The sequence below is a fragment of the Nycticebus coucang genome, chromosome 13 (genome assembly GCF_027406575.1).
Source record: "Nycticebus coucang isolate mNycCou1 chromosome 13, mNycCou1.pri, whole genome shotgun sequence".
Classification (NCBI taxonomy): domain Eukaryota; kingdom Metazoa; phylum Chordata; class Mammalia; order Primates; family Lorisidae; genus Nycticebus; species Nycticebus coucang.
This window is the reverse complement of record NC_069792.1, coordinates 12,079,205-12,105,508: the sequence shown is the minus strand read 5'-3', so window position 1 is coordinate 12,105,508 and position 26,304 is coordinate 12,079,205. Positions and strand designations below refer to the sequence as shown.

Here is a 26,304-nt window from a genome sequence, read left to right as displayed (position 1 = left end):
TATCAGGACTCAAAACAGCTTGCCAACAATCCACATCAGACTCCAAAGGGACCTACTCCGTTTCCATTCTACATCCCTGTAAATGAACACCAGAGAAGAACACATCAGTTCCTATAAGTATGAGCAAACAGAAAATAAATCACTGGGTATTTACGTCCACAGAAGGATTTACCCAATACATTTTTAATGAGCATCTAGTATGGTATTCGGGGGTGTTTTGTGTGCATGAAATATACTACAGAACAGAGCATGTGAAGCTTCCTGTTCTCCTTCCAATTTATATTCTAATGGGGCTGGGGTGAGGCTAAAAGAAGGACAACCATAAAAAGTAGATTAAACAAACATATAGCATTTTAGAAAGTGGTATGTGTATGGAAAAAGAAAAAAAGTAGAATCAGGAGACCGTGTGGAAGGGCGGGAGAGGGATGCTAACCTGGGAGGACCACGACGGCCTCATGGAAGATGTGACATCAGGACAGAGACTTGAAGAAGAGAAAGGATTAAAATGATTCTCCATCTGAAATGGATTCATTACAAGGAGCAAGAGAAAATATGTGAAAATAAAACGAATGTTTTTCATTGATCAGTTTTAAGCAATCACAGAGAATATGGCAATGCTGGGACTTTAAGAAGCTATTGTGGTATCTGTGGTTACAACTTGGGTGGAATTAGAGTCCATCCTCCTAGGCGAAGTATCACAAGAATGGAAAACCAACACCACCTGCACTCAGGACTAAATTGGAGCTCATCGATCAGCACTTGTGTGCACACATGGGAGCAAAACTCAACGGGAATCAAGCAGGTGGGACTGGGGAGGAGGGGATGTGTAAATTCACACCTAACGGGTCCAGTGTACACTATCTGGGTGAAGGCCACACTTACAACTTTGACTCAATCTCTACAAAGCAAATTCTGTGACCAAAACATGTGCGCCCCGATAATATTCTGAAATAAATAAATAAACAGCAACAAAAAAGAAGCTGCTGTGAAGAAGGACCCTCTGCTGGGAGAAAATGCGTGGCCCTGGATAGCACTATTTCTGAATAACAACAACAACAAAAGAGTAATTAGCTATAGCAATATGGGAAATATTTTTTGAAACGAAGAAACGCTCTACTCAGAAAATGTGGAGTGCACGTTATGCTCCAAGAAAACAAAATGTCAGGCTAACAACCACCCCTGAGCATAAGCACTGGGAATATCTAAAACGAAGAGGAGGAGGAGGAGGAAGAACAGGAGAAAATCTTCCAGGCAGGCAAAAGAAAAAAATCGGGTCACCCAGAAAGAAAATCCACAAGACGAGGTTGTTCTTAGACTCCTCAGCAAGCCCATGTGCTGGAAGGCCAGCTAGCAAACCGCCACGGAGTTCTGAAGAATGAAGCCCGGGAGCCCACAGCCAGGCAGGTCAGCCCACATGTGGGAAAGCAGTGAAAGCAGGTCCTCGGCCTCTCTAGCACACAGAATTCTACTGCCAAGCAAGACTTCTCCAATAAGCTATTGAAAAATCAATGCCAAGACAATGAAAAACATGTCAAAACAAGTGCAGAAGGAGGAAATTTTGGTGGAAGGACAGGCATTGAGCAGAAAAATCAGTAAGATGCAAACATGAGTTTAAATGTTCTTTTAAATGTACTTTAAATGGTTACAAAATTCATTGTGAAAAGGTATTTTTTAAGTAAATGAAATGATTACTTTTATTTTTAAGGTAATTAGACAGCACATTATGGCATCCACATACAGAGTAAGGAAAGGAAAACTGGGATGTGAAGGGTGGAGTGTGAAGGGAAATAGCATTATATTTCTTACCTCCCACGAGAGATGGCGCTACAGTCTGAATGTTTGTGTCCCTTCTCACCTCCCCCCCCCATCAAATTCATGTGATGAATTCTGAATGCCCAAGGTGACAGTATTTAAGCAGTGGAGCTTTTGTGGGTGACTAGGTCATAGGGCTCCAGGGGGTAAGTGCCCCCCTTGAAAGAGGCAAAAGGGATACTTGTTTTCTCCTTTCACCCTGGAAGGACACAGTCAGAGGCAATGCCTCTGATATACAACACAGGCTCTCCCCAGACACTGAATCTGTGGGTGCCTTGATCATGGACTTTCCTGGCTCCAGAACCACGAGAAATCAATTTCTGCTGATTGGAGGCTACCCAGTTTATGGTATGTTGTCATAGCAACCCAAACCCAAACGCTATTAACATCAAAACCCAAAGTTTGTCTTTTAAATTATTGCATAAAAGCAGCAAATAAAAATAAATGTATGCAGTAAAAATGAACATAAAAAATACATAAATAGCAAAAAGAATAATGCTTCACATAGTAACACCGAACATAATAGTTGTGACTTATAAGAAACAAAATACAGAAAAGCTGAAAATAATTAAGATGATCAAAGGCAGAGCAAATGACTCCAAAGGAAAAACTGTAGAATTTCGATACCTGATAAGTCAGAATCATTAAAAAAGATGAATAGCACAATTTTATGTGTAGAAAAGCTACAAAAAAAGCTGAAGACATGACTAATCTTGTACTTACAAGAAATGCTACATAAAGATTCATAAGAATACAATTATATTGGAAGAATGTGATACAGTCATCAGTGTATGGCAGGCTACACAGGCAAATAATTAAAGATATAAAAGTTTTTGTTAAAAATAGAAAACAAATTTGTCAATATTTTGTTTAAGGAGCTAGAATAGGCTGATGCCAAAAAGCAATAACCTTCTCCCAATGAAACAAAAATGGGGAATAAATATTATTTTTAAAATGTTAATTCATGATTAGGAATCAAAAGTAAGAAAGGGAGATCTCCAGGGGTCACAAATAAACAGATCACAAATAAACAAATAAATCATCAGAGGGAGGAGGGATTTGAGGCTTATGGATAAAATGAACCAGGTGTGTCTCTTATGGGTCAGGGCTCTGAGACTTCCCAGTGATGAGAGGGAGGGAAGTCAAGGCCTTGGACCTGGAAGGAGGACTGGCCTCCCCACATAAAATGAGGGGCTGGGAAAGGAGGAGTCCCGGCTGTAACAGGGATAAACAGGATGCCACCTGCCTGCTTTTGGGCACAGTGCAGAGTGAAGCTTTCACCTAAGCCCATGGGGGAAAGAGAGTAAGTCAAAGACAAAAATTCATGCTCCCCCAATCAGGCACAGTGCTCTGTTTCTGGTACAGAAACCCTGACACTAGTGAGAAATATAAAAATACGTATAGAAACGCAAGAGGAAATGTGTTATCACCAGAGTCCATGTGAACCTGTCAGGGCGAAGGGTACCTTGAATAGAAACAGGAAGCAGATGACAAAGGACAACACAGGAGGTCAGGGCCCTATCCCCTGAGCTCTCCAGGGAAGGCAACATCCTGAGCAATGGGATGAAACCTGTATGTAATCTGTCTCGTGCACAATAACACACATGACTGTGGGATTTAAGACAAAGTGAAAGTGATGGGGGGTCATCAGCTTCCTCATCCTTACTTCCAGATGGGACCCCCAGAGCTCAAGTCACACAGGGGATGGAGCTCTAGAGAGTCCATGTCACTGCTGCTGCTTCTACGACCCTGTCTGTCTTCATCAGGTTGTGCTGAGAGTCCGTGGGCAAGGGGTGGACAGGAGAAGCCCCTCCCTCCCTCATTCTCAGGTATAATTGCACACAACTCTAGTCACCTCAACAGGAATATTGCCACGGGAAAAGTCTAGAAAGAGCCTCCTCGTTTGGGCTTCCCATTGTTTCTGATTTCTCCTCGTAAGTCAGTCAGCCAACAGGACAGCACTGACCCCCACTTTGTACCCATAGATACTAAACAGAAAAGACACCATGTTTTGCCACCAGGAGCTTCCTTGAGTCAGGAGGAAGTATGTGACGCAGAAGATTGGTGTGTCAGATGTTCAGGGGGAACAAAGAAGAGACGGGTGCAACCTCAACCGTGGCCTTGCCCTCAGTGCGGCTGTGAGCTTTGACAGGTGAACAGACCTTGATTTGTCCTTAGCAGGAAGCCCACACTCCTTCCTTTCTAGCCTGGACCTACTTCCCCCAGCCTTATCTATGCTCGATGGAGCCACCTATTCTCCCAGATTGACAGCCCCTTCTTCCCTGAGATCACAAGAGTGAACTCATTTTGTCTCAAACAGCCTCCCTCCCATTCCCTGCCTTCTCTTGCTCACACTCCCGGCTCCTTTCAGGGACGGAAGAACCCAGGAAGACCTCTCTGAGGCCATGGCATCCTGGCGGGGCTGGAGGCCTCTTCTCCATGCTGCTGAGGGCCATGCTCACCTCACCACAGGAGTGAGCCTGAGCAGGAGGCTCTGGACGCCAAGGTGGAAGGGTTCTGATGAAGTGGAAGGGGAGCGATGCTCCACTCCAGTGGCTGAAGGCGTCCTTTGCATAAGGAAAGTCGTACCAAATCATTAAGGTTTTATATGGCAAAATGTCTAGCAAAGAGACTGAACCAACTGCAGGAGGGAGCCAGATAGATTCCTGATCATTCTGCAACGATGGTTGAGCCCTCAGAGATTAGGTGGCACAATCCCCAACAGCAGGGCCCAAACATAATTAGGCGACGTGAAGACGGAGAGTGAGATCAAAGTGCTAACAGGCTTTGTGATGTTGCCAAGATGAAAAACCTCTATTTAAAATGAAGATAATGACATCTCCTTCATAAATTGTTGTGAGGATGAAATAAAACAGCGTACACGGGGAGAGGCTTCGAGCCTGGGAGCTTTATCAACATTACCACTGCCCTATCCAGAGAGGCACAGGGTGTTACTGATGGGACTGTCATATTGGAAAGTAGGTCTGGAGATGCTTATCAGGGGAGTAGTGGAGACAGGGAAGAAATAGAGGCAAAACGAAGAGAAAAATGTTAAGAAACCAAAAGAGAGAGAGAACATGGAGAGAAAAAACAACGCATCACTTTAAAACCTTCACACCAAAATTTACCCTCTCTGTTCTCATGTCTGATGTTATATTTCGCAGTATAGCAGCAATAACTTCTCCTGCTTCACAGTACACTACCCCAAAATAGAGTCTGAGCGTGATTTACAACCTGAGCAAAGTGGGGATGCTTAATCATTCCCAGCTTCACCGTTCAGGAGTGATTATCTGGAAACCACATTGAGAGGGCAGGGAGCTGGTGGATGGGGATATAGCGGGGAGGCTCAGGGCTTGGGGATGGGGTTGAAGTCCGGGCACTGCCAGAGTGTTTCCTTCTCAGCTCTATAGGATCTTCCTTATGAAGTGTTCAAAAGATGTTTGGGTTTTTTTTTTTTTTATTATAACTTTTTATTTTTTTTAATTTTATAGATTTAGAAGGTATAAGTACAGTATTTTTCCATGGATACATTGCACAGTAGAGAAGTCTAGGCTTTTAGTATACCCATCACTTGCATACTGTATATTCAGAAAAAAACTCAAAATAGCCAAGACATTACTTAGAAATAAAAACACAGCAGGAGGAATCACGCTACCAGACCTCAGACTATCCTACAAATAGATAGTGATCAAAACAGCATGGTATTGGCACAAAAACAGAGAAGTAGATATCTGGAACAGAATAGAGAACCAAGAGATGAATCCAGCTACGTACCATTATTTAATCTTCGACAAGCCAATTAAAAATATTCAGTGGGGAAAAGATTCCCTATTTAACAAATGGTGCTGGGTGAACTGGCTGGCAACCTGTAGAAGACTGAAACTGGACCCACACCTTTCACCATTAACTATTAATTAACACCATTAATCTCACTGGATTAAAGATTTAAACTTAAGACATGAAACTATAAAAATACTAGAGGAGAGTGCAGGGAAAACCCTTGAAGAAATCAGTCTGGGCGAGCATTTTATGAGGAAGACCCCCCGGGCAATTGAAGCAGCTTCAAAAATACACTACTGGGACTTGAACAAAAGATGTTTTGCTGGTTTATTGAGAAGCAGGGAAAGCGATTAACAGCCCAGAAGAGCTTCAATCCAGGAAAAGAGCCCATAGCTTGTGATAGATTCATTCAGGAAGCCAGCTATGCCCACGAGAAAATCCCGCAGTGAAGGCCGCACACAGGCAGTGCCAAGATTAAAAATGCCCTCCCTGCATGCGATCCCCTCCTGCCTTGTCAGGAGCAAACACAGGTCATGGCCAGATCTCAGCACCATGTCCAGTCACTGGGCGTGAGCTCAGCATTAGCTGCCTTAATGGGGAGACTTGTCCTGGGAAGGAAGAAGTTATTCTTAGACTCTTGAATTTCTAATCTAGGAGACCTTCTTTCACCTACAAGGTAATGTATGTCATGTATTTTTAACTCCTGAGATTATAAGTGAGAATTTGGGAACAGCAATTGGCCTGGAAAGATGCACTGTCAATAAAAGCTTATTCTCCAGGTCCCCGAGTCCCCTGCACTGCAAACCCACCTCGCCCCTGCATGTGAACTGAGGAGTTCAGTCTGTGACTGTGCCTGTTTTAACCACTTACCAGCTGTGTGACATTGGGTAACTTACCTAACCTCTCTGAGCCTCAGTTTCATCATCTGCAAAATATGAATATTAACAGTTCTTATCTAAGAGCATATCTAGAGCACTGCCCAGCACATGCTAAGCACTTAGTAAATGAACTCTCAGTATTGTTTAGTCTTATGGTTGTAATAACCTTCCTTCTCTAGAGCCCACTTTTACTTATTCCCAAACTCAAAACAACTGGAAAGCTGATCACTACTAGAGAGATTCTGGCAATGTCTTTGTAAGAAGCACAGACAGCTGAACATTCCCTTGGATCGCTTTGAATAAGCCTTGGGATTTGGAAGCAGAGTCACCTCACGGCCCTGGTGAGAAGCCTCCCCTCTCCTCAGCCTGTCTCCTCTCCTCTCTGCTCACCAATATTTGGCATGGATACATCGGAAGTCTCTTCCCTTTGATGCCACAAATTCTTATAACAGGACAATCAAACGAAGGAGGCACAGATCTCCTGCTACTTGTAAAAAGCCCTTTAATGCTCTTGCAAAAGCCAAAGGCAAACCTCAATCAACCGGCTTACTTATAGTCTGAAGAGTTATATTCAACCTACGGCCTGAGGATTTTAATCAGAAGAAAGAACCTGTTTAAAGCTCATCTCCCACTGCCAAATAGCACCACGGAGCTGTGGCAGCTTTTGCCACCGCAGCCCTTTAGAGGTTGCCTCAGGTCAGCAAGGACTGGTGACATCTGAAAGAGCTGCTATCTTCAGCATATCCATCAAGCAAATTACTGCAAGGTGGGAGGGGACCAGGAACAGCTGAATGCCTTCCCAGAAACAAGGGTGAGTGGAAAGCACCCATTCCCTATGATTCTGGGTTGTTTTCATGATAAAGTAAGTATGACAGCGTCCTCACCTTCAGAATTGTGAAAGAGTGGTCAGTGTCCTAGGAACACTCATCTTCCCCTCCTGCAGGGCTGGAGGGCGTGCGGAGGAAGAGAGACAGCTGTGCAATGCCCTTCTGGGACCCTGAGCTCAGGACAGGAAGGCACAGGGCTGGACCGCTGTGGCTGTCCAGCACGCTCATTCCAGAGCCCACGAAGGAGCCAATGAGGCTCGACTCAAGCCTCTAGGCAGTAACAAGACTTGTACACAAGTCAGCACCCCATCTACTTTCTTATTTCTTCAAACTCAGCCAATGAGTTCTTTCCCATTTTATTTCTTCTCACTGGCATTGGGAACTGGACAGGCCCTGGACATGGTCTCTTCTGACTCATTCTCACTCTGGCGACCAGCTTCTAACCCACTGCCATCACCGTCTAGGCCCCACATGCTGAACAGCTCCACAGTTCACACCAGAAGGAGAGTGTACAAAAAACGAACCTTGAATTTGGGCCCTGGAGCTACTTTGCCACTTAGCAAGACAACCCTGATTCAAAGACTTTAAAAACTAAACTCAGGGTTGAAATGAGACCATAGATAGGACTTAGTGGGAAAATGCATCCTTCCCTTTAGACAGGCGGGAGGGGAGTAACCTCGTTCCTGTTACACATCTGGGTACAAACAGATGCTAGTTCGTGGACCTAGAAATGATAGACATGAAACCCTTGGCACAAAGCACCAACAAAGTGTAATGAGGGTGACAATATTAGGGTGTTTGTAGAAAGACCCCCATGAGGGGCTCTCAGAGTGGGCTCCAGCTCCCCTAAGTGTTTTGGAAATATGGCCGTTTCTTTGGTTGTCACAATGCCTGGGAGAGGGGAGCTAAACATTCTAAGCTTAACACCACCCTCCCTATCAAGTACCGAGTGATGTCCCTGTGACTGTCCCACTGTGGCAATCCCACACCCATACCTCAGCCCCCTCCACTGACTCATGGAGCCCATGCACACTCTCGTCCTCCACCGAAAAACCCACATACAGTCTCCCAGAAGCTCTACGGATACTCAAAACTTCCAACAACTCAGGGGCTGAGCCATTGGCTCCAGATGTCTTTGGAAGGAATTTGGTATTGGAAGCCCTAAGTCTCAGTAGAGTAGTTTCCCGTTGATGAGTCATGTTGTTCCTTGCCTAGCAAGTATCTTATCCTTCTCAGACTCTTTCTTGTTCATCAGTAACTTAGTGATGCCGAAACTCCCAAATGGTATGAGCATTAAATGAGAAAATGCACGTGGAAGTGCTGGGGAACGACAGGCACCAGCAGCTGTGTAATCTGTCGTATGCACGGGCAGAGTGAGGTGCTGTTATGGGATTGACCAGGGGTTGACTTCAGGTTCTTGCCCTGAGAAATCTCATGGGTCTGATTGTGCTGGGCTGAGCCACACTGGAGCCTGATGCAAAAAGAAAGTCAGAAATATTTAGCCTGCCTTCTTCAAAATTGGCATTTTTTGTTCCTCACTTTTTTTTTCTGCATTCATTGTGATTTTTGTAATATTTTATTACAATCTCTTTTTTTTACTTTGGCTTCTGAGTTTTTTTGGCACCCCTTTAAATTTTGCCCAACTCTCTCACCTCTGTACAGTGCTTAGTTTGAGGTCTTGGCTTGAGTTCCCTAAATTCAATCCAATTGGTTGAGCTTCAACCCAAACTGTTGGTCCCTTTTTCTGTGTTCAGGAGGGAGAGAGTGAGCCTGCTGGAGTCTTGGGCTTCTTATAATAACCCCACAAACCTGCAAGTGGTATTCAAGTTTGTCATCAGCCTCTTTTTCTATAGAGTAAATTACTCCAACTTAACTCTTCCATAAAATGCCTCATCTTCATCGTAGAACCAATTTTTCAACTAGTTTACCACCTGGATGCTGATTCCTGAGTTTTTAATCATGACAAACAACATACTAACAAAACAATGTTCCATGTGATTTTCTGTATTACAACCTGCAACGCTTCTCCCCATCAGGGGAGCTGGGCTGCTCATAGAACTAATGGATGCTATTTTTTATTGCGTTTCAGGGATTTGATTGCCTGAGTCTTCTTCCACCCTCAAACTTTTTTTTTTTTTATCTCCTGTGAATACAATTTACACAGTAGGGGAGACACTAAGACTTGGTGACTTCTCAAAGCTTCCCCGCCACAACAGGGCTATCACAGACGACTTTGGACAAGGTACCTGAAGGTCTCAGTTGTAATTTTTTGTACTTTTCCTGGTGGAGTTAAGTTGGTGATGCCATGAAATGCTGATGCCATTTATCTTGTCACCCAGTAAACTACATATTTGCCTGATTTGATTTTTATTCTCAAGAAACAACTCCCATTTATTGAGAGCCAACTAGTGCTAACCCATCATCACCTTCACCTTCACTTTACAGGTGAGAACCTGAGGGTAGCAAGGCTTTAAGCAACTTGCTGAAGTTCATAGTAGGTGAGGAGGCAGCCGGCATTTGGAGCTGGCTGTCTGGCTTCAGTGTTCTGGCACTTCATCACTTTCTATGCTGCCTCATGGACACCACCACAGTAAGTGGCAATTGAGGTAAATTCTTGCCACAGCCCCAAGTGCCAGATAGTTTACCATTTCCACTTGATAAAATTGTGACTCCAGAAAGTAAAGTGACTTGACCAAATGTAACCCTTTTTTTAGCTGAGTCAAATCCAGAAAAAGTCGACATGCCCCCTCGGTGCTCCTATTTTCTTCTTCTGCACCAGGACATTCGCAATAAATCAGGCTTATGACAGGGTGCAGGTCTGCAGCCCAGAAAGAAGCAAGAAATGGATTTATTTTTGATTATGTCTTAAAGGGGCAAATTGTGAATTCTTGCCATTGCCAGTGTGAGTTTAGGTGAGAAAGATCAAAGAGCTCGTTGAGCAACAGTATCCCCTAGGTCTCCATTCATTCCTACCAAGCCGGTGAGCAGGAATGTAAACTCCATTGACCCACGGAGGGCTAGCTTTCTTTTATGAATGAGTATGCAGGTGCTGATTTAATCTACCTGATTTCAATTCTGCCTGACAGCCTCAAGAAAACTCAGAAGTCAGAAGGCTCTCTGCTCAGGTCCATTTCTGGACAAGGCCAGTGGAGGCTCAGGTAGCCCAAGCACTGCCCGTGCCTAGTTCCCCCCTCGAATTCGAGCACGTAGAGCATGGCATGTGCCGTGGGAGGACCGTTCTTCCCATCACTCACTGCTCTACACCTTTGTACAAAGGTCTGGGTCTAGGTGAATGAGAGGTACATTATTTTAGTAAATATCAATGGCCATTTTAATCTCAGTAAACTTTTCACATGAGACACTCAAATCACTGCATTCATCTCAGGACCCAGTGAGAGCAAAGCCATCAGCTTACAAGGCTGTGTCAACCTTCCAGGACTTTTGGACCCCACTTGAGATAGGTCTGTGTGACGGGAGACTGGTTTGTGGGAAAGCAGACAGTTACTTAGGCCAGGCATGCAGGCAAGTCTCACACATCACCCCACTCCCATTTTCAAACATTGTACTCTAGTCTCTGGCTCTAATTTATTTACCGCCTGTGCTCCATAACTTTCATCATGGAACATTTTATAATATTGGCAATAGTACTAGAAGTTAATATCTGTAGTGCTTCCTGTGTGCCAAACAGTGAGCTGTGTCCATCAATGCATTTTGTCATTCAGTCCTCCCACTCACACTGTTAGATAGACATCATCCCCACCTCACAGAAGAGGAAATTGAGTCTCAGAGGGGTTGCTTGTCCAAGGTCATATAACCAGTAAACAACATGACGACACCCAGACTCAAACTCTGATTGTTATTGGGCTGCCAATTGGATAGTCTTATCATTATCGCCTCTTCATTAAAACCAAAATGGTTGTACTGATACAATATGATTTGCTCTGCACATGGGCTCTGTGTGTTTGGGTTAGATGAGGCACAGGCCGTACTTGGGCTACCATTTGAAACAAATGATATTCTAGAGGTTTTAAAAATTTGGGATCGATGGGGGAGGAGACTGAAAGAAAGGGAGCAATACATCTAGTGACTGAAGAGCCTATAAAATGAATTTTAAAACCCCTTCCCATCCGTAGGATCAGGATGAACGAACTGCACATTCATGAGCGATTAGAGCTGCATAGGATCTCTGCTTCAAGCTTCTCATTTGACCCATGAGGAAATTGAGGGACAGAAAGTGAAGTAACTTGTTCAAGGTTACAGTAAGTACAACATTTGGGTCATTATTATTATGTTTCCTCTTCTTAACACATTTTGGGATATATGCAGACCAAATCCTAATACAAAATAAAATATTTTACTACGGTTCATTTCTTTTTTGATGTGTGCATCACCACTTACTGATACTCTCTGAATCATCTTTCTTAGCAGATGGAAGTTCTAGAACACTGACAACAACTAAACACAAATGAAGTCAGCATGATTATTCTCCAGAATCATCAAAATTTTCCTGTTGCAAGATCCAAAATGTTAATGTGCCATTCTCGGGATGACAGCTGTTTCCTCTAGTTTAACTCTCATATCCTGTGTCAGTGGTGTTCTGGGAGGGAATTATCCGAGGTGGATAATTGGCTGTTTGTGTGTTTGCAGCATTGCCAGACAATGGGCTTCACAATGGGCTCTTCCTTGGCAGGGACCATGAGTTCTCACGACTGTCCTCATGCCTTAGTACAAGCCCAAGCACAGTCTCTACTCACCAAATGCATGTTGAGTGAATGGATGGATGTAAAGACCTGCAAATTTTCTCATCAGTGGGAGGGGAGCAATGTAAAGAGAGGCTCATAATTAATTACGTTAATTATGCTATAACATATGATAGTTATGATACACTATTCCATATTATTATGGAATATCAGGACAAGATGCAGACCTGACCAAACTCTAGGCTGTATTAACATATTCTAATACCTTTCCTGGGTTAGATTGCCCTACCTCAACTCATCAACTAGAAAATAGCCAGTGGTTGCTGAGGTGTTTTATACTATTATATTTTTAGGAGGAAGAGTAGTGACATGAGGCAATGAAGAGGCATCCTAGAAATTTATTTTAATTGTATTGGGAAGTGTGCTTTGATGTATTTTTAAGTAAACCTGTGTCTCCCCAAGACACACGAAAATTCAATGATGTGTGTCCCTCTCTTTCCCATGGAATACTATTCAGTCATTAAACAGATAGAGATTTTGCATCTTTTATATTTCCTTGGATAGATTTGGAGAATATTCTTCTAAGTAAAGTACCTCAAGAATGGAAAAGCAAACATCTCACTTAATATTATCTTGAAACTATTGACCAACAACTACAGTCCCAAACAAGAGAAAAACACAATTAAATTCAGGAAGGAGGGAGGGGGGTTGGTAAGCTCCTATCCGACATGTACAATGTACAGGTATATGGCACACTTCCTGGGTGAAGGACTCAACTGTAACTTGGACTTTACCTAACAAACACAAACAATGTAACCTAATCATATGTACCATCATACTAATCTGAAATTTAAAAAATTTCAATGATGATATCTCTGTGACACCTTAAGCCAACAGGTGATGTTTCAAAGATTGATTCTTTTATTCTTCCTCATCCAACATTTATTGAGTATAGTGCCATTGCAAAGAGATACACATGGAAAAGACACAGTCCCCTGCCCTCAAGGAGCTTGAATTCTTGGGAAGAGGTTGAGAATACACAAGGTAAACACAAGTACAGTACAGTTAACTTAAGGAAACTGACGCTCAAGTCAAGACTATCAGGACTCAACTCTCACTCCATATTTCACTAGATCTGTGACACTGAGTCCTTTAACTCCTCAAAGACTTGTGTCATCAAGTGTAAAATAGGGGTAATAGTCGTATTATCCATGATGCCAAGTTCTTGGGTGAATTAAATGAGATAATGTATATTAATGCTTAGCAGAGTAAGTGATAATATTCAGAAATATTAGTTGTGATAACAGTTCTTCTTACATCTCTGTATTGATGGAAATACAAGCAGTGGAAGGTCACCTTTCTATAAAAGGGTTAGCAGAATAGATGAAGACTACCTTCCCCAAGAACCATAAGGATGGGTGTGAATCAGTGGGTAGATTGTGTTAGGATGGTTGGAGTTGGGGTAAGGATAGTTGGTCGCTCCTTTTGATGTCTGATGGGTCAAGTACAAAAGGTCGGAGATGTGTAAAATCCTCAGCTGTTGAAAGCAAAGCTTGTGCTGCAACCAGATGGACCAGAAAGCATGAAGAACAAGAGACTGAAGCAGAGCACGAGCTGTAAAAGGTGGGTTATAAAGGTCTCTGTAGGGCTATCAAAGAAAGAACCTTAATCAGGGGAGTGACATAACAGAACTTTGGAAAAGATGGTCACTCTGGCTACAGCATAGACTGGAATGGCTCAGAGGAGACCAGACCAGAGGCAGGGTTGCTGGTCAGGGGCTGTTGGGGTAATATAAGTGAGAAATGATGAGAACCTAAATGAAGGTGGTAGCCACAGAGGCAAAGAGAAGTGAAGAGATTTGAGAGGTATTTAAGAGGAAAGGGTGAGGCCTGGCCAGAGGCAGTGGCTCACACCGGCAATCCTAACATTTTGAGAGGCTGAGGCAGGTGGATTGCCTGAGCTCAGCAGTTTGAGATGAGGTTGAACAAGAGTGAACCCATCTCTATTAAAAATAGAAAAATTAGCTGAACATTGTGATGGGTGGCTGTAGTTGTAACTACATGGGAGACTGAGGCAGGAGGATCACTTGAGCCCAAGAGTTTGAGTTTGAAGTGAGCTGTGATGACCCCACAGTACTCTACCCAAGGCAGAGAGTGAGACTTTATCTCAAATATCAAAGAAGGAGGAGGAGGAGGAGGAGGAAAGGGGATAGGACTCTGCAGTTAACTAGATATGAAGACCAAAGCAAAGAGCAACCAAGGACGACTCCCCAGATTTCTGGCAGAGGCTGGGTGGATGAAAGAGCAGATGTGGGGGGGGGGGCAGAGGAAGCATTCAGTTAATGACATGCCAAGTTTGGGGTTCTTTATAGGATTTTCAGAAAGAAACATCTAGCAGTCATTCGGGCAGAAAGGTCTGGGGCTCAGAAGACATGGAAGTTGTTCAAGTCATGGAGAAGATCTAAGAAATATTCTTGTGCATTGAAAACACTTGATTTAAAGCCATCACCTAAATCCGTTTTTGTTATTGCTGTTAATGATGAGAACACTAAAGACAGAGTATATGGTTCTTCTAGAACAGCGGTTCTCAACCTGTGGTTCGCGACCCCTTTGGGGGTCAAATGCCCCTTTCACAGGGGTTGCCTAAGACCATCCTGCATATCAGATATTTACATTACGATTCATAAAATTAGCAAAATTACAGTTATGAAGTAGCAACGAAAATAATTTTATGGTTGGGGCTCACCACATGAGGAACTGTATTAAAGAGTCGTGGCATTAGGAAGGTTGAGAACCACTGTTCTAGAAGATCGCTTTCAATTTTATAGAATAAATGATGCACAATGAATACTGACTTGAAGGTCTTTTACAACTCTAAGGCTGAGATTCAGTCATTATCTGGAATTGACTTTTGATGACAACATACTGGTGGCCTTAACTTCCTTTGTGTCTAGAATTTACTTTTTAAATGAAAGCTCTTTACCTATAAAGCCATATAACCCCAAACATGCAATGATTACGCTCATAGAAAAGAAAAACCAAGTACAGACACTATCTACATTTACCTACTCTGATCCCAATTGGCTGCAAACAGCAGAAGAATCTTCCTGCCGTAGTGGTCACGGTTTTCCAGCACCCCAGGGAACCCATCAATCAGAGCCCTCTTAATGCCGGGATCATCCGCCTTGAAGTTTTTAAACATGTCCAGGTTTAACTGGCGGTACTGGAAGTACTGGGCCAGGAGTCTAAAGGCATCTGCTTGGTGAAACTTCCTGGCTCGAAGAAATCTCAGGATGAAGGCATCATCTGTACGTAAAAACCCAATGTCAGGCCTGGTGATGATCATGTCCCTGACTTGCTGGATATCCTGATGTAAAATGTCTGCGTTTTCATTCAATTCCAGGCGTGCTTTCTCTATAGTCTCTGGGCTGAGCCCAGCCTGTAAATGGGTCATCTTGGCCAAATCTCCTTTGCAAGTGCTTAATTTCTGATATTTTGGAAGAAGAGAGACTGGTCCCATTCACCTGATGGTCTGCTGAAACCGTAGCCCATTCAACAGTTGTTTTCCAAACTGCCACCAGAACAGGCAAAGACAGGGTCTTCTTCCACAGTCAGGCCCTACGTGGTGGTGGCCATCCAAAAGAGAAGCAAAACCGAGGCCATGGCTTACTGAAAAACAAATGCACACAAGAGAAACAAAACAGAGGTGATACAAAGAAATTCTGGGCACATTTCTCAGAGCTTATGTAGAACAATGCATTAAGCTGTAGGTCTGATTAGATTAGGTGTCCAAAGACTGAATGGTAACTTACTCTTAAAGAGGGGATTTAGCAAAAGTTGATTACTGATGACTTGCATGCATAATAGGCAAATATTAGAAATATGTTTGGGAACTTTTTCATTTTATTAACTAATTCATAGGGTCTGATTCTGATCAGCAATAAAACATGCCCCTGTTAATTACCCTGAGAAGCAGTAGGGTAAAGCAGCCCCGTAAAGCTCCATCACAGCATGCTTTACGGGGCTATTCACAGGCCTGCATACGGCAGAGAAATTATAGCTCCGGTACGATTTATTGCTTCCCATTAGCCTTTCAAACACAAGTATCTTTCACAGAAATATCCTCTCCACCACTTTTTTTAAAAAGAAGACTTTTGCCTCTTTTAAAAGACTTTTTAAAAGGACTGTGAAAGGTCACCCATTCTAATCCCAGAAATGCCTCCTGAGTTCAAAGGAGTCGCCCCATCAGTGTGTGTGTGTGGGAGGGTGGGTGGAAGTGAAGACGGGCTTGTGGCTGGAAGCCTGACCTTCAGTAATCACATTTAACAACAAGGGGAAAGGAGACTCATGTGTGGACATATGCAAACGTCTTTATTATCTGTATCTGCCACCCTTCTGCAAGGCAGGCAAGGAGCAGGAAGCTCTCTGTTGACTCTCTACCTAGCCCAATACCCATGAGGGCTTAAAAATCATTCCATTTCATATAGCTTTTATGTTGTCCTGGGATACCTGTTTTCCTTACGATAATGGTTATTTTAATCCTCTCAAATACATCCCTTATGATTTCTTCACCTAAAGGTGTACAGAGAAACGCCATAATGTTTGCGTCTTTCTCATTTTAAATACAAATGCTTATATTCTCACAGACATCTGTTTGGTCTAGGCTGGAAGTCCCGCAAATCAGAAGACTAGTTAGATGTGAATAAACTTACAGCATGCGTTTTCTCCTAGCTTTCAGAGGCCAACAGTATCTCCCACAAGAGGCAGAATATTTGCTCTCAGTCGAGTTATGATGGGTAATGCTTTGTCATATGAAATCATTAAAAAGACAAAATGATTCTTCTGTTTAATTTAAGACTAATGGAAATTTCTTAAAGGAGATAATCAACTCACACGTTTCTCCTTTACACTGTGTTTCAGATATGGGGGAGATGAAAGACACCCCAAGTAACTGGTATTAATTTTCAAGGTAATAGAAACATAAAAACAATTTTATCTATACAATTGTAAAATGACTTGCAAGAAAATAGCATTTAGCTCTATAATGTGAGACAAGAAACCAATCAGTCTTGCTTCTCATTGATTTTAAGGACCCATAACAGTAAAGAAAAACTGTACTAAGAACCTTGAAGTTGGGCAATTAAGTTCACAAACTTATCCTAGAAAAAGTGATATATACCTCATTGCTGAAAATTACTGTGGTCAACTTCAAAGTACTCCCTGTAGTCACCTGGTGACCATAATGCCATTTAGCAATGCAGTATTTCTGGGATGAGTTCACAAACCTAATTCAGACCTCTATACAATGGCAGCTCTGATGTTCATTCCAGAAAAAGAGTTCCAAAATTATTTTGAAGGGACTGGTAAGAGTGCATAGCTTCCTAAGGGGAGTACCTCAAAGATGACCTTAGTGCTATTCAGCAATGAGGTATGTTGCATTTGTTCTAGGACAAATTCTTCAAATTAATTGTCAGACCTCATATTCCCAGGAAGAAACATCAAGATTTATCTAATGGAATGACCACCAATGTTAAAATTCCTTCCCAGATAGCCTCACCACACTCCTTCAGAAAGCTGTTTCCCCCCTTCGATTCATCCCTACACCCACTACAATCTATCTTTGACATGTTGCTAAAATTGCTCTCATCAACCATGACAGGGATGATGTATAATCTATTATCCAGACTTAGGCATGAAAGGGTGCTAATAATAATGTTGGAAAAGCAGGCATAAACTAGGACAGATTCAAGCAAACACAGACAGATGGTCACTCTGCTAGTGAGTGGCATTTTTGTTGCTACAGCCAATAGACAAATGTCAGTGCCTATTGAGGGTGACCTCTGTCAGTGTTGGCATCACTACTTCATCGTACTTAGACCACTTTCTCCGATTCTCGTGTTCTGATTTCTCTCCTAGCCCCTTGTCCCTTCCTTCTCCATCTCCTCTTTCTGTGCTCACCACTCCCATGCCAGTGTTTCTCAGGATCTCAGCCATGATTTGGCCATGTACGTGTGGATAAGTTCAGCCTGGAGCTTCCTCCTGATCTTCAGCCTACACATTCAACTGTCTACTGAACATCTCCACTTATGTGTCCCACACATACCACGCATTCATTAGGCTCAAAACTGAACTAATTTCCCATCAGAATTTGCTCCTCCACCTCTGTCTCTTAGTAGATGACATCATCTTCCATGCGTTTCCCACACTAGACACCTGGGAGCCAACTATTATTCCACCCTCTCACTTATGACCCACTACCCAGCAAGTGCTTCCTTAACATTTCTGAAATTTGTTCCATTTTTTCCTTCCCTGTTATCACTGTCTTTGTTAAACCACAACACCACTCATCTGTTTAGTCCCACAACATTCTCTCTACTGGTGCCCTTGCTGCTAATCCACTGGCTGTATTACATTGAAATATGCTCCCTGTCAATCCTTGCTTAACACCCATCATTAGCCTCTACTACTTGTCCTAGGATAAAGTATAAAACTATGTATCATGGTTCCCAAGACACCCCATCATCTGGTCCCTTTCTGTCTCTCCACATTCACCATCTGGCCATGCAACTTTAGTTTCTTTTCGCTTTTGTGTGCATTGGTAAAAGCTGCCCTCTCTGCCCAGAGGAAGACCTAATTCACCTTTCTTTGCCTTTCAGGACTCCTGCGGTGCATCTTACAAGAGTACATGTGAAACTTAGTAAATGTAGAATATAATTGTCTTAACACAATAACTAAGAAAATGCCAGGAAGGCTATGTCAACCAGTGTGATGAAAATGTGTCAAACTGTTTATAAAACCAGTGTATGGTGTCCCATGATCGCATTAATGTACACAGCTATGATTTAATATTAATAAAAAAAAAGAAAGAAAGCTATTTCTCCCAGGAAACCCTCCCTGACCTTCAGAGGTCACAGTATCTTCACAGCGCTGGCCACATTGCATCTTATTTATTGCCATTTCCTCTCTGTCTTTTTATTTGGAACACCTCACAGAAAAGGGCTGGATCTATTTGTCTGTAAACAATGCCTGACATGAAGAGGGTCAGTGTGTGAGCGGAGCAACTTCATTGTGTTCACAGCCACATGCTCAGTGCCTAACACAGTATCTACCGTGGAGGAGGCACTCAGCAGATGGACAGAATAGCCAAATAGAAAAAGTAGTCAAAGGGATGTTTGAATAAGTGAGTGATGACCTTTGTTTGAGGACCTCTAATGCTGTTTTTCTTAAGTGATGAGCAGCAGGTAACGTTTTATTTCCTCCAACAGATATTATATAAAGCCTTCCGCTTCCCCAGCCCCCAGAAATTTTAGTCTGAGCATGAGGTGACTCAGATCCTTGTCTCCCTACAACACGCTGGATAATGGTCCCAGTTCCAAGCCATAGCGTGTGGTACACAGGGCACAGGGCACGGCAGCAGCTCATTCCCTATAGAAGATTTAAAGCCTGGGCAAGTTACTTACCTCTTAAAGTTCAGGGAACTCAACAATATTTCCAAGATAAATTATTATAGGTCCAAGGGGAGAGTGGAGGTTGCATTTTTCATGACCCACTTCCATACCACATAGCTATGCCTCCACTGTATAATACGAGAAATGACTTTGCTTCAATCTACATCTTTATTCTGTGCTCAGCATACAGTAGAAGCTTCTGAGGAGACTACCCAAGCCAGGGTCACAGGGTTTCATACTTAAGATAAAACAGATTATTTTCCATTACAGCAAATCTTTCATACCAGAAGCCAACTGCTACTTAAATAACAACTTCAGTGGATAATAGAAAGGCTCTGTGAAGAATGCTCACGGATGTAGCATTTACAATAGACTCTAATCTTTTGTTCACATAAAAAACTTGTTTCTCACTCAACTTTTCTGAGTTATAAAAGGATACATTGGACTTGGTATCACGTGAAGTGAGAGTGGTCCTCTATCCTTGCAGTGTTAATAATAACGGTAGCTATTATTATTTATTATAGATGTGCATTATTTCCCAGGCACAGGCACACTCTCTCTTTATAGACTACAGTTAATGCTTCAAACAACTCTATGAAATGAGTATATTATTGTCCCCATTTTTTCAAATGAGAAAACTGAGGCACAGAGAGGTTAAATGGCTTGCCCAATATTACACAGCTACTACAAGGCAAAAACTGAACTTAAGCCCAAGTAAGCATTCTCTAAACCCATGTTCTGCCTCTTACATGTAGCGGAGAGATTTTATTATCTGCTACTTAAGACATGTGATCATCAGGAAATCACCTCCCCCCTCTGAAGTTCACTCTCCTTCCTTAAAATCACTTCCAGAATTACCATTCTATAAGCCTAAATATGCTAATAGGTGAACAAATTTTCTGAGGTTGTCTAATGCTGAAACTTACAGACATCCAGCAGTCATCTGGTCCTTGTTTCTTCACTGGAAGGTGACTAGAGTGTTCCAGATCTAGCTGTCTAGCCTTTTCCAGCTATCACTAATTTTTGCTCTTCCTTCATGTATCTTCCTTTGGCAAAAAAGGCAGATCAAAGACTCCGCCATTCTTTTTGAAAGATTGATACTTTGCCATGCCTCGCAGAGTGCCAAGCCTGGCTTTGACATTGAGCTGTTCTTTATAAACAAAAAGGGCACTTTAGGCAGATTCAAGTGAACCTCAGAAACCATCCTCCACATTATGGTTGGCTCACAAATGATTCTCTACTTAGAGAGACCGTTTCAAATACATGGAGAGTAACTCACAAGCACTCTCTGGGGAGTCCAAGGTTATCTTCTACCTTGCCTTTCTAACGAACTAGAAAAAGTCTCCTCATTCATTTTTGAAAATTTTGTAACATATTATTCTCATTTATTTTGTGAGCATGTTCAGAAATATCCATAAAATACATCAGGAAAAAAATCAGAAAAATAATAGCAATGGAAAATAGTTTTTTTAAATCTAAAAACTGGTATGTGTATATGCATCATTTCAAAGCATTTTACACCAATTATCTTTCTTCTTTGTTACAGTGATCCTGCAACGGGTTATATGAAGATAATTCCCTGAGAATTGCTGAAGTAAAATCATGTGAAATAACGTAGGTGAAATGAAATTGCTTGTGAAATAAAAAGATCCATTTTCCATTAAATGTACTATTCTTATTGATATCATAATTATGCTGTCTCTGGGTAAATAAAAGGATATTGAGGCAAAGAACAGCAAAGTAACTGGCTTAAAGTCAGGAAATGAGCTAATATTAAGGTTGAAAAACAAATACGCAAATATTTTTGAATACTTATTTTGTGCCAAGGGTTTAGATGTTGTGCAATATAGAATCTTTATTTATAAAGCTAGGCCATTACTTAGTAATTAGGAAAAAAGCTGAGGCAAGTTACTCAGATTTAAATAAGGTAGACATGAGTCACTATGAAAGTTTTGAAACAGACCTTGTTATGTTCCATTATTTCACTTTCAAGAAACACAGTTGACAGCATCCTTTCTGATTCACCCCTGCAAGCTTCAACTTGCTTGACTTATTGTGGGTGGGGGTTGGGGGTGGATTTATTTGTTTCTGTCCACAGAAGTTTTTACCTTTCTTGATTTTCGTGTGTTTCAAAACTTTTGTAATGACCTACATAGATGGAAAAACAAAGATTTGCACCTGTGTACCTGACCGATGTTTTGCTGGTGACTCTGCCCTGACTTCCTCAGTAGGTGCTGTCTTTAACACCACTCTGGGTTCCAGCGCCCTCAGTCTCATTCACACTCACATGATAAACACATACGCACACCCACCAGTCCTATGGGAGATCATTTAAAGGATCTTTTTAAATTGACCAAATTTGGGGAGGAAAGAGAATGTTTTCATAATCAGAAAGTAAAAATATGTCATTTATATTTGTAATATAAGAACATCAAAAATTAATGAAGAGTGATACGTTTAAGCACACATGATGTTAATAATACAAATATAAAATGATATAAACTATACTCATATTTCTTTTGTGGGCTACTCTTATAACAAAAGGATGAAAAACGAATCTCAGTGATAACGCTCTGCACGTGAAAGCTAATCAACTACCTCATCCATCAGTAAGTGTAAAATCTGTGTTTCTGAATTTCAAAAATAGTTTGAGTTAGGTGAATCTTTAGACATCTTCACCTTCCTAACACCTCACTTCAAATTTTTCAATTGAATGTGCATTTTTACCTAGGAATGCCAAAAGGAATTTTTATACTGAATGAAATAAAAATATATGCTGTTGACATATCTAAAGCAACACTGAAAATCACAGTGAGCAAAATTCTTTTTTGTTTGTTTGTTTGTATGTACAATTCTATTTGAAATCTTTCCTGAAAGATGAATGCTCCCCTCTTGCCAGCGGAACCTACATTCAAATCTCAGAGTTTGTTTGATTGCACGTTCCATGGTACTGACCAGAAAGGAGTCTTTTTTCCAAATGATGAATTTTCAGATTGATTGACCATTATGGCTTCTAGGACTTCTGCATGAGCCCTAGCAAAAGAACACAGACCTGTGAGTAATAAAGCAGCCCCCAATGTGTTGACTTTCTTTAGAATGTTAGCCAACTTGCAGATACGAACTGTCTGTACAAGGGATACAGAGAGTAGTCTGGAAGGATAAAGGAGAGACCTTTAATCATCCGACAGTGTAACATAACACGAATTTATTTCCTGGTTGACAGCCCACCTACCATCACCTTTAACTCACTCCTAGCTCTTGCCACATAAATACTCATTGTATAAACTCTCTCGGTTCCCTTTAAAATAGCAACTGAGCACACAGTCACCTGCTCCCCTTTCTACCTCCTCCTTAGAAAGGTTTAAAGTAAATTGGAATGAGTTCTGTAGAGTAGAGACATTGAGAACTTCTACCCCAAGTAGACTCCAGATCAGAATTGGAACAGACTGGGACTCAGATAAAGTAGATCTATTTGACAGAAAAAGGTGTCCTGAGTTCTAGAGCCATCTATAAAACTTTTCATTCTTTTGGTTCACTTTGGGATGAGTAATTCAAAGAGTTGAGGAGAAAACCAACTTATGAAGAAAACTTGAGATTGTTCTGCCTCTTTACTGTGTGAGGTAGAAAAGTTTTTAATTGAAGTGGCATTTGCTTTACATTTCAATATGTGTTCAATAAAGATAATCTATAGAAGAAAAAATTGTTGAGACATAATTAAACTGGAATGTTTTCCCATACTATTAAACTGTTCCCATAAAAAGACATCAGCAGTCAATGCCCCAAATTTTAAAACAGAGTACTTGTGCTTCCTAAGAGTATTGGCAAAGGAGAATAAACCACTTGACCCTTCTGTCATCAAAGGAGAAGGGTGTTTCTATAAGAATGGACTCTTTATTTTTTGAGGAAGAGGATCTAGACCAGTGATTTTCAACCATTGTGCGGTGAGAGAATCTTAGCTGTCCTGCAAAAATTTTTAAGATCATTAATTAAATTATTTTTGAAAGAAGTTCAAAGCACAGCAAGTTTATTCTATTTTTTTACTCTATTTTTTTTATCAACGTAAGTTAAGTATGCCATGGAAGTTTTAACTATAGGTTCAAGTGCGTCATGCGATTAAAAGGGTGAAAACCACTGATCTAGAGGAATGTAAGAAAGGCAGGTTCACCCAAACACGGCCATTAAATCTACTTGTTCCCTTGTCCAGTCAGTGTTCTTTCCAGGACGTCTGTGTATAAGAACTCTTCTGGTGTAGCTGGGCAGACAATCCTAGCAGCAGTGATCAGGACTAGCAGCAGGAGTCAAAGCTAAGAAAACAACCTGGTGCAAATGAAACTTAGCAGGATGCTTATGGGTGAGGTGGGAAGAAGGGGTCTATTTTTATAATTTTCTTCTCAATTAGAAATACAGTTTCCGAGCTCTTATTGCCTCAGACTTTGGAGTGGTTTTTGTTTTGTTTTAGAGTGAGTGATATTATTGAATAATCAGACACAAGTGTGGGAATGTTAAAAAAAGAAAAAACCTTTTTTTGGCCTTTGCTTCCCAAAGGGTGGTCCCAGGATCAGCAGCCTCGGCAGCCCCCAGGAGCTTCCTGATTGGAATACAGAATGCCAGAAGCCCCCTGGACTTACTGGAAGGGCAGCAGAAACACCAGGCAATTTTTATGCACATTAATATTTGAGAGGTGCTGGTCTCGAGGATTTTTAGTGACCCAAAGGGATTGAGAAGGTAGATTAACTGCCCCTAAGGCCAGAACACACACTGTCTGTGGCCAGCAGTTCTACGTGGTCAGAGACGAGAATAAAAGGAACCCAGTGTGTACATTACTTATGGAGTAATGGCTTATGTGATAGCACCCTGTTAGTTATTTGGGCACATGTTTGCACACTCTATATCTCAAACCTCCAAAAAAAGGAAGGAAAGAGGGTGGAAAGGAAGGAAGGAAGAATTAAAGAGAAAGTGAAAGAGAGAGGGAGGAAGAAGAAAAAAAGAAAAGAAAAGAGAGAAAAGGCTCATATTTTCTTTTGCTTTATTTTGACCATGCATCAAGAACCCTTTTACTTGTGGAACCTGTGATTTGAGCCCCACCACCACCACCACCACTGCTATTCCCAGACCCCCAACTTCTGTTTTTCTTCCTGCCAAACTAAAAAAGTAATGAATATTGAATAAACTGTGTGTGTGAGACACACATGCGGGAATGGAGTTTTACAAGTAAGATCTTGGAACAATAATAGAAGTTGAATTGATGTGATGCTATTTTAAGAAAGAAAGATGAAAAAGGCTTCCTAAGTGGTCTTTACAATAGTGAGGAATTGGAGATTTAGCTAAAAGTTTCCTGCATACAAACTCAGATCATCTCAAACACATATGGGGAAATTCTTGCTGGCTCAAAAGTTAAGAAGAAGAAAAGCACACAGGAAATTAGCCTGCCACTCGGGAAACTTACCCTGATGCCCTGTCATGGAACAGGTTTATAAAGAGACAGAACAAAGGGTGACCTGACCAGAAAAGATATATAGGGCTGTGGGAGACAGCACAGGGAGGAGAGGATAATGAACTTATTACCTGAATCAACGAAGGGATTTTTAGGGGGCAGGAGATATTTGATCAGTTTATTTCCACATCCATAAAGAATCAAGCAAAAAAAAAAAAAATCCCTTAAGTTAAGAAAAACTTAGATCGAAAATTAAGCACGATGTTCACTAGAGAGCTCTAACACTGGTGTTAGGGTTTGGAAACTTGCGGTAATTTGCACTATGGCCCTTCTCTTGAAACAACTTTCTTCCAGTGATATTTCTTCCAGCAATAATCAAAATAAACAATATTCGGGAGAAGGATGTAAGGAGGCAAGAAAGATCTCTCTTGGCACTGTTGAGGGATATTTATGGGCTGATTACGTATAGTCAAGTTTCGAATTTCAGACAACCGTTCTGCTATGCTGTAACCTCTGTCTGAGTCATGGTGAAGAAGGAGCAGCAGAGATCAAAGTCAGCCTGAATCTATTTACTAAGGATGGAAGGCTCTGCTGAGAGGAAGTATGTAAAGTTGTGAATAAACTTGTTAAGGATACCAAGGCTTTGTAAAGCCTGGAAAAGACAGCAGACACCATCAGTTCTTAAGAATTCAAGATATTGCCTTTGGGGACATGAAAGACCTCCCAGCTTTATACTTCATGATCCTAAAAGGATGTACCCCTCTATGGGTATACCTACCAAAATGGACTATCAAACTCTGCTGGAAAATGTTTTCTGTTCACCTTTCAATGCATTATACAAATTGAAAAGTTCTGTTTTTGAAGATATACGGGGGGGGGGGAACAAAATAGTCCTTAATAGAAAAAAATACATCAGGAAGCCAGGATAGTGACTGTCTATAAAAATTAATAAGCTCAGCATAACATTTCAGTCAGGGAAAGGCATTGCTTACAGACTGATGCCTGTATATCTCACTGAAGCAGCATTGTTTTAAAATTTCCCCAGCCTCAGAAGATTGCGTTAAGCACTGGAAGACAGCAGCTTTGGAGGCGCTGATTTCCTGGCCTTGAGTTTCTAGTGCGAAGCAGCTAGAATTGGCAATATGTACACTTTTAAAAATTTTTCTGAGCTGAATTATTTGCAGACAGATAAGAGAGTTTTAAGAATTCCTTTTCTGAGGAACTTGAGAGGTCTTATTTACGGTGGGTATTTCCAATCTAAGGACAGATATGGAAGACAGACTATCCTTCCCTAAATCCATTCCATCTCCTATTTCTACTAGTTTCCTTGGTTTGAGTTTAAAACTGAAGAATTTTAGAGGCAGATGCAATTACTCTCGTTTATGTAATTAGTAACACTAAGTAACTTCTGATATCAAGTCACTAT

The 26,304-nt window shown here is 41.5% G+C and overlaps 1 protein-coding gene across 1 annotated transcript in view; it reads right to left on the bottom strand.

The window, feature by feature from the left end:
• Positions 1-26,304, bottom strand: part of CLVS1 (clavesin 1) — a 185,585-nt gene that overhangs the window by 157,450 nt on the left and 1,831 nt on the right. Inside the window, exon 2 of the mRNA XM_053558400.1 lies at positions 15,062-15,665. Within this exon, the coding sequence (XP_053414375.1) occupies positions 15,062-15,516 (455 nt within the window). The 5' untranslated portion in view covers positions 15,517-15,665. The remainder of the gene's footprint in view (positions 1-15,061; positions 15,666-26,304) is intronic.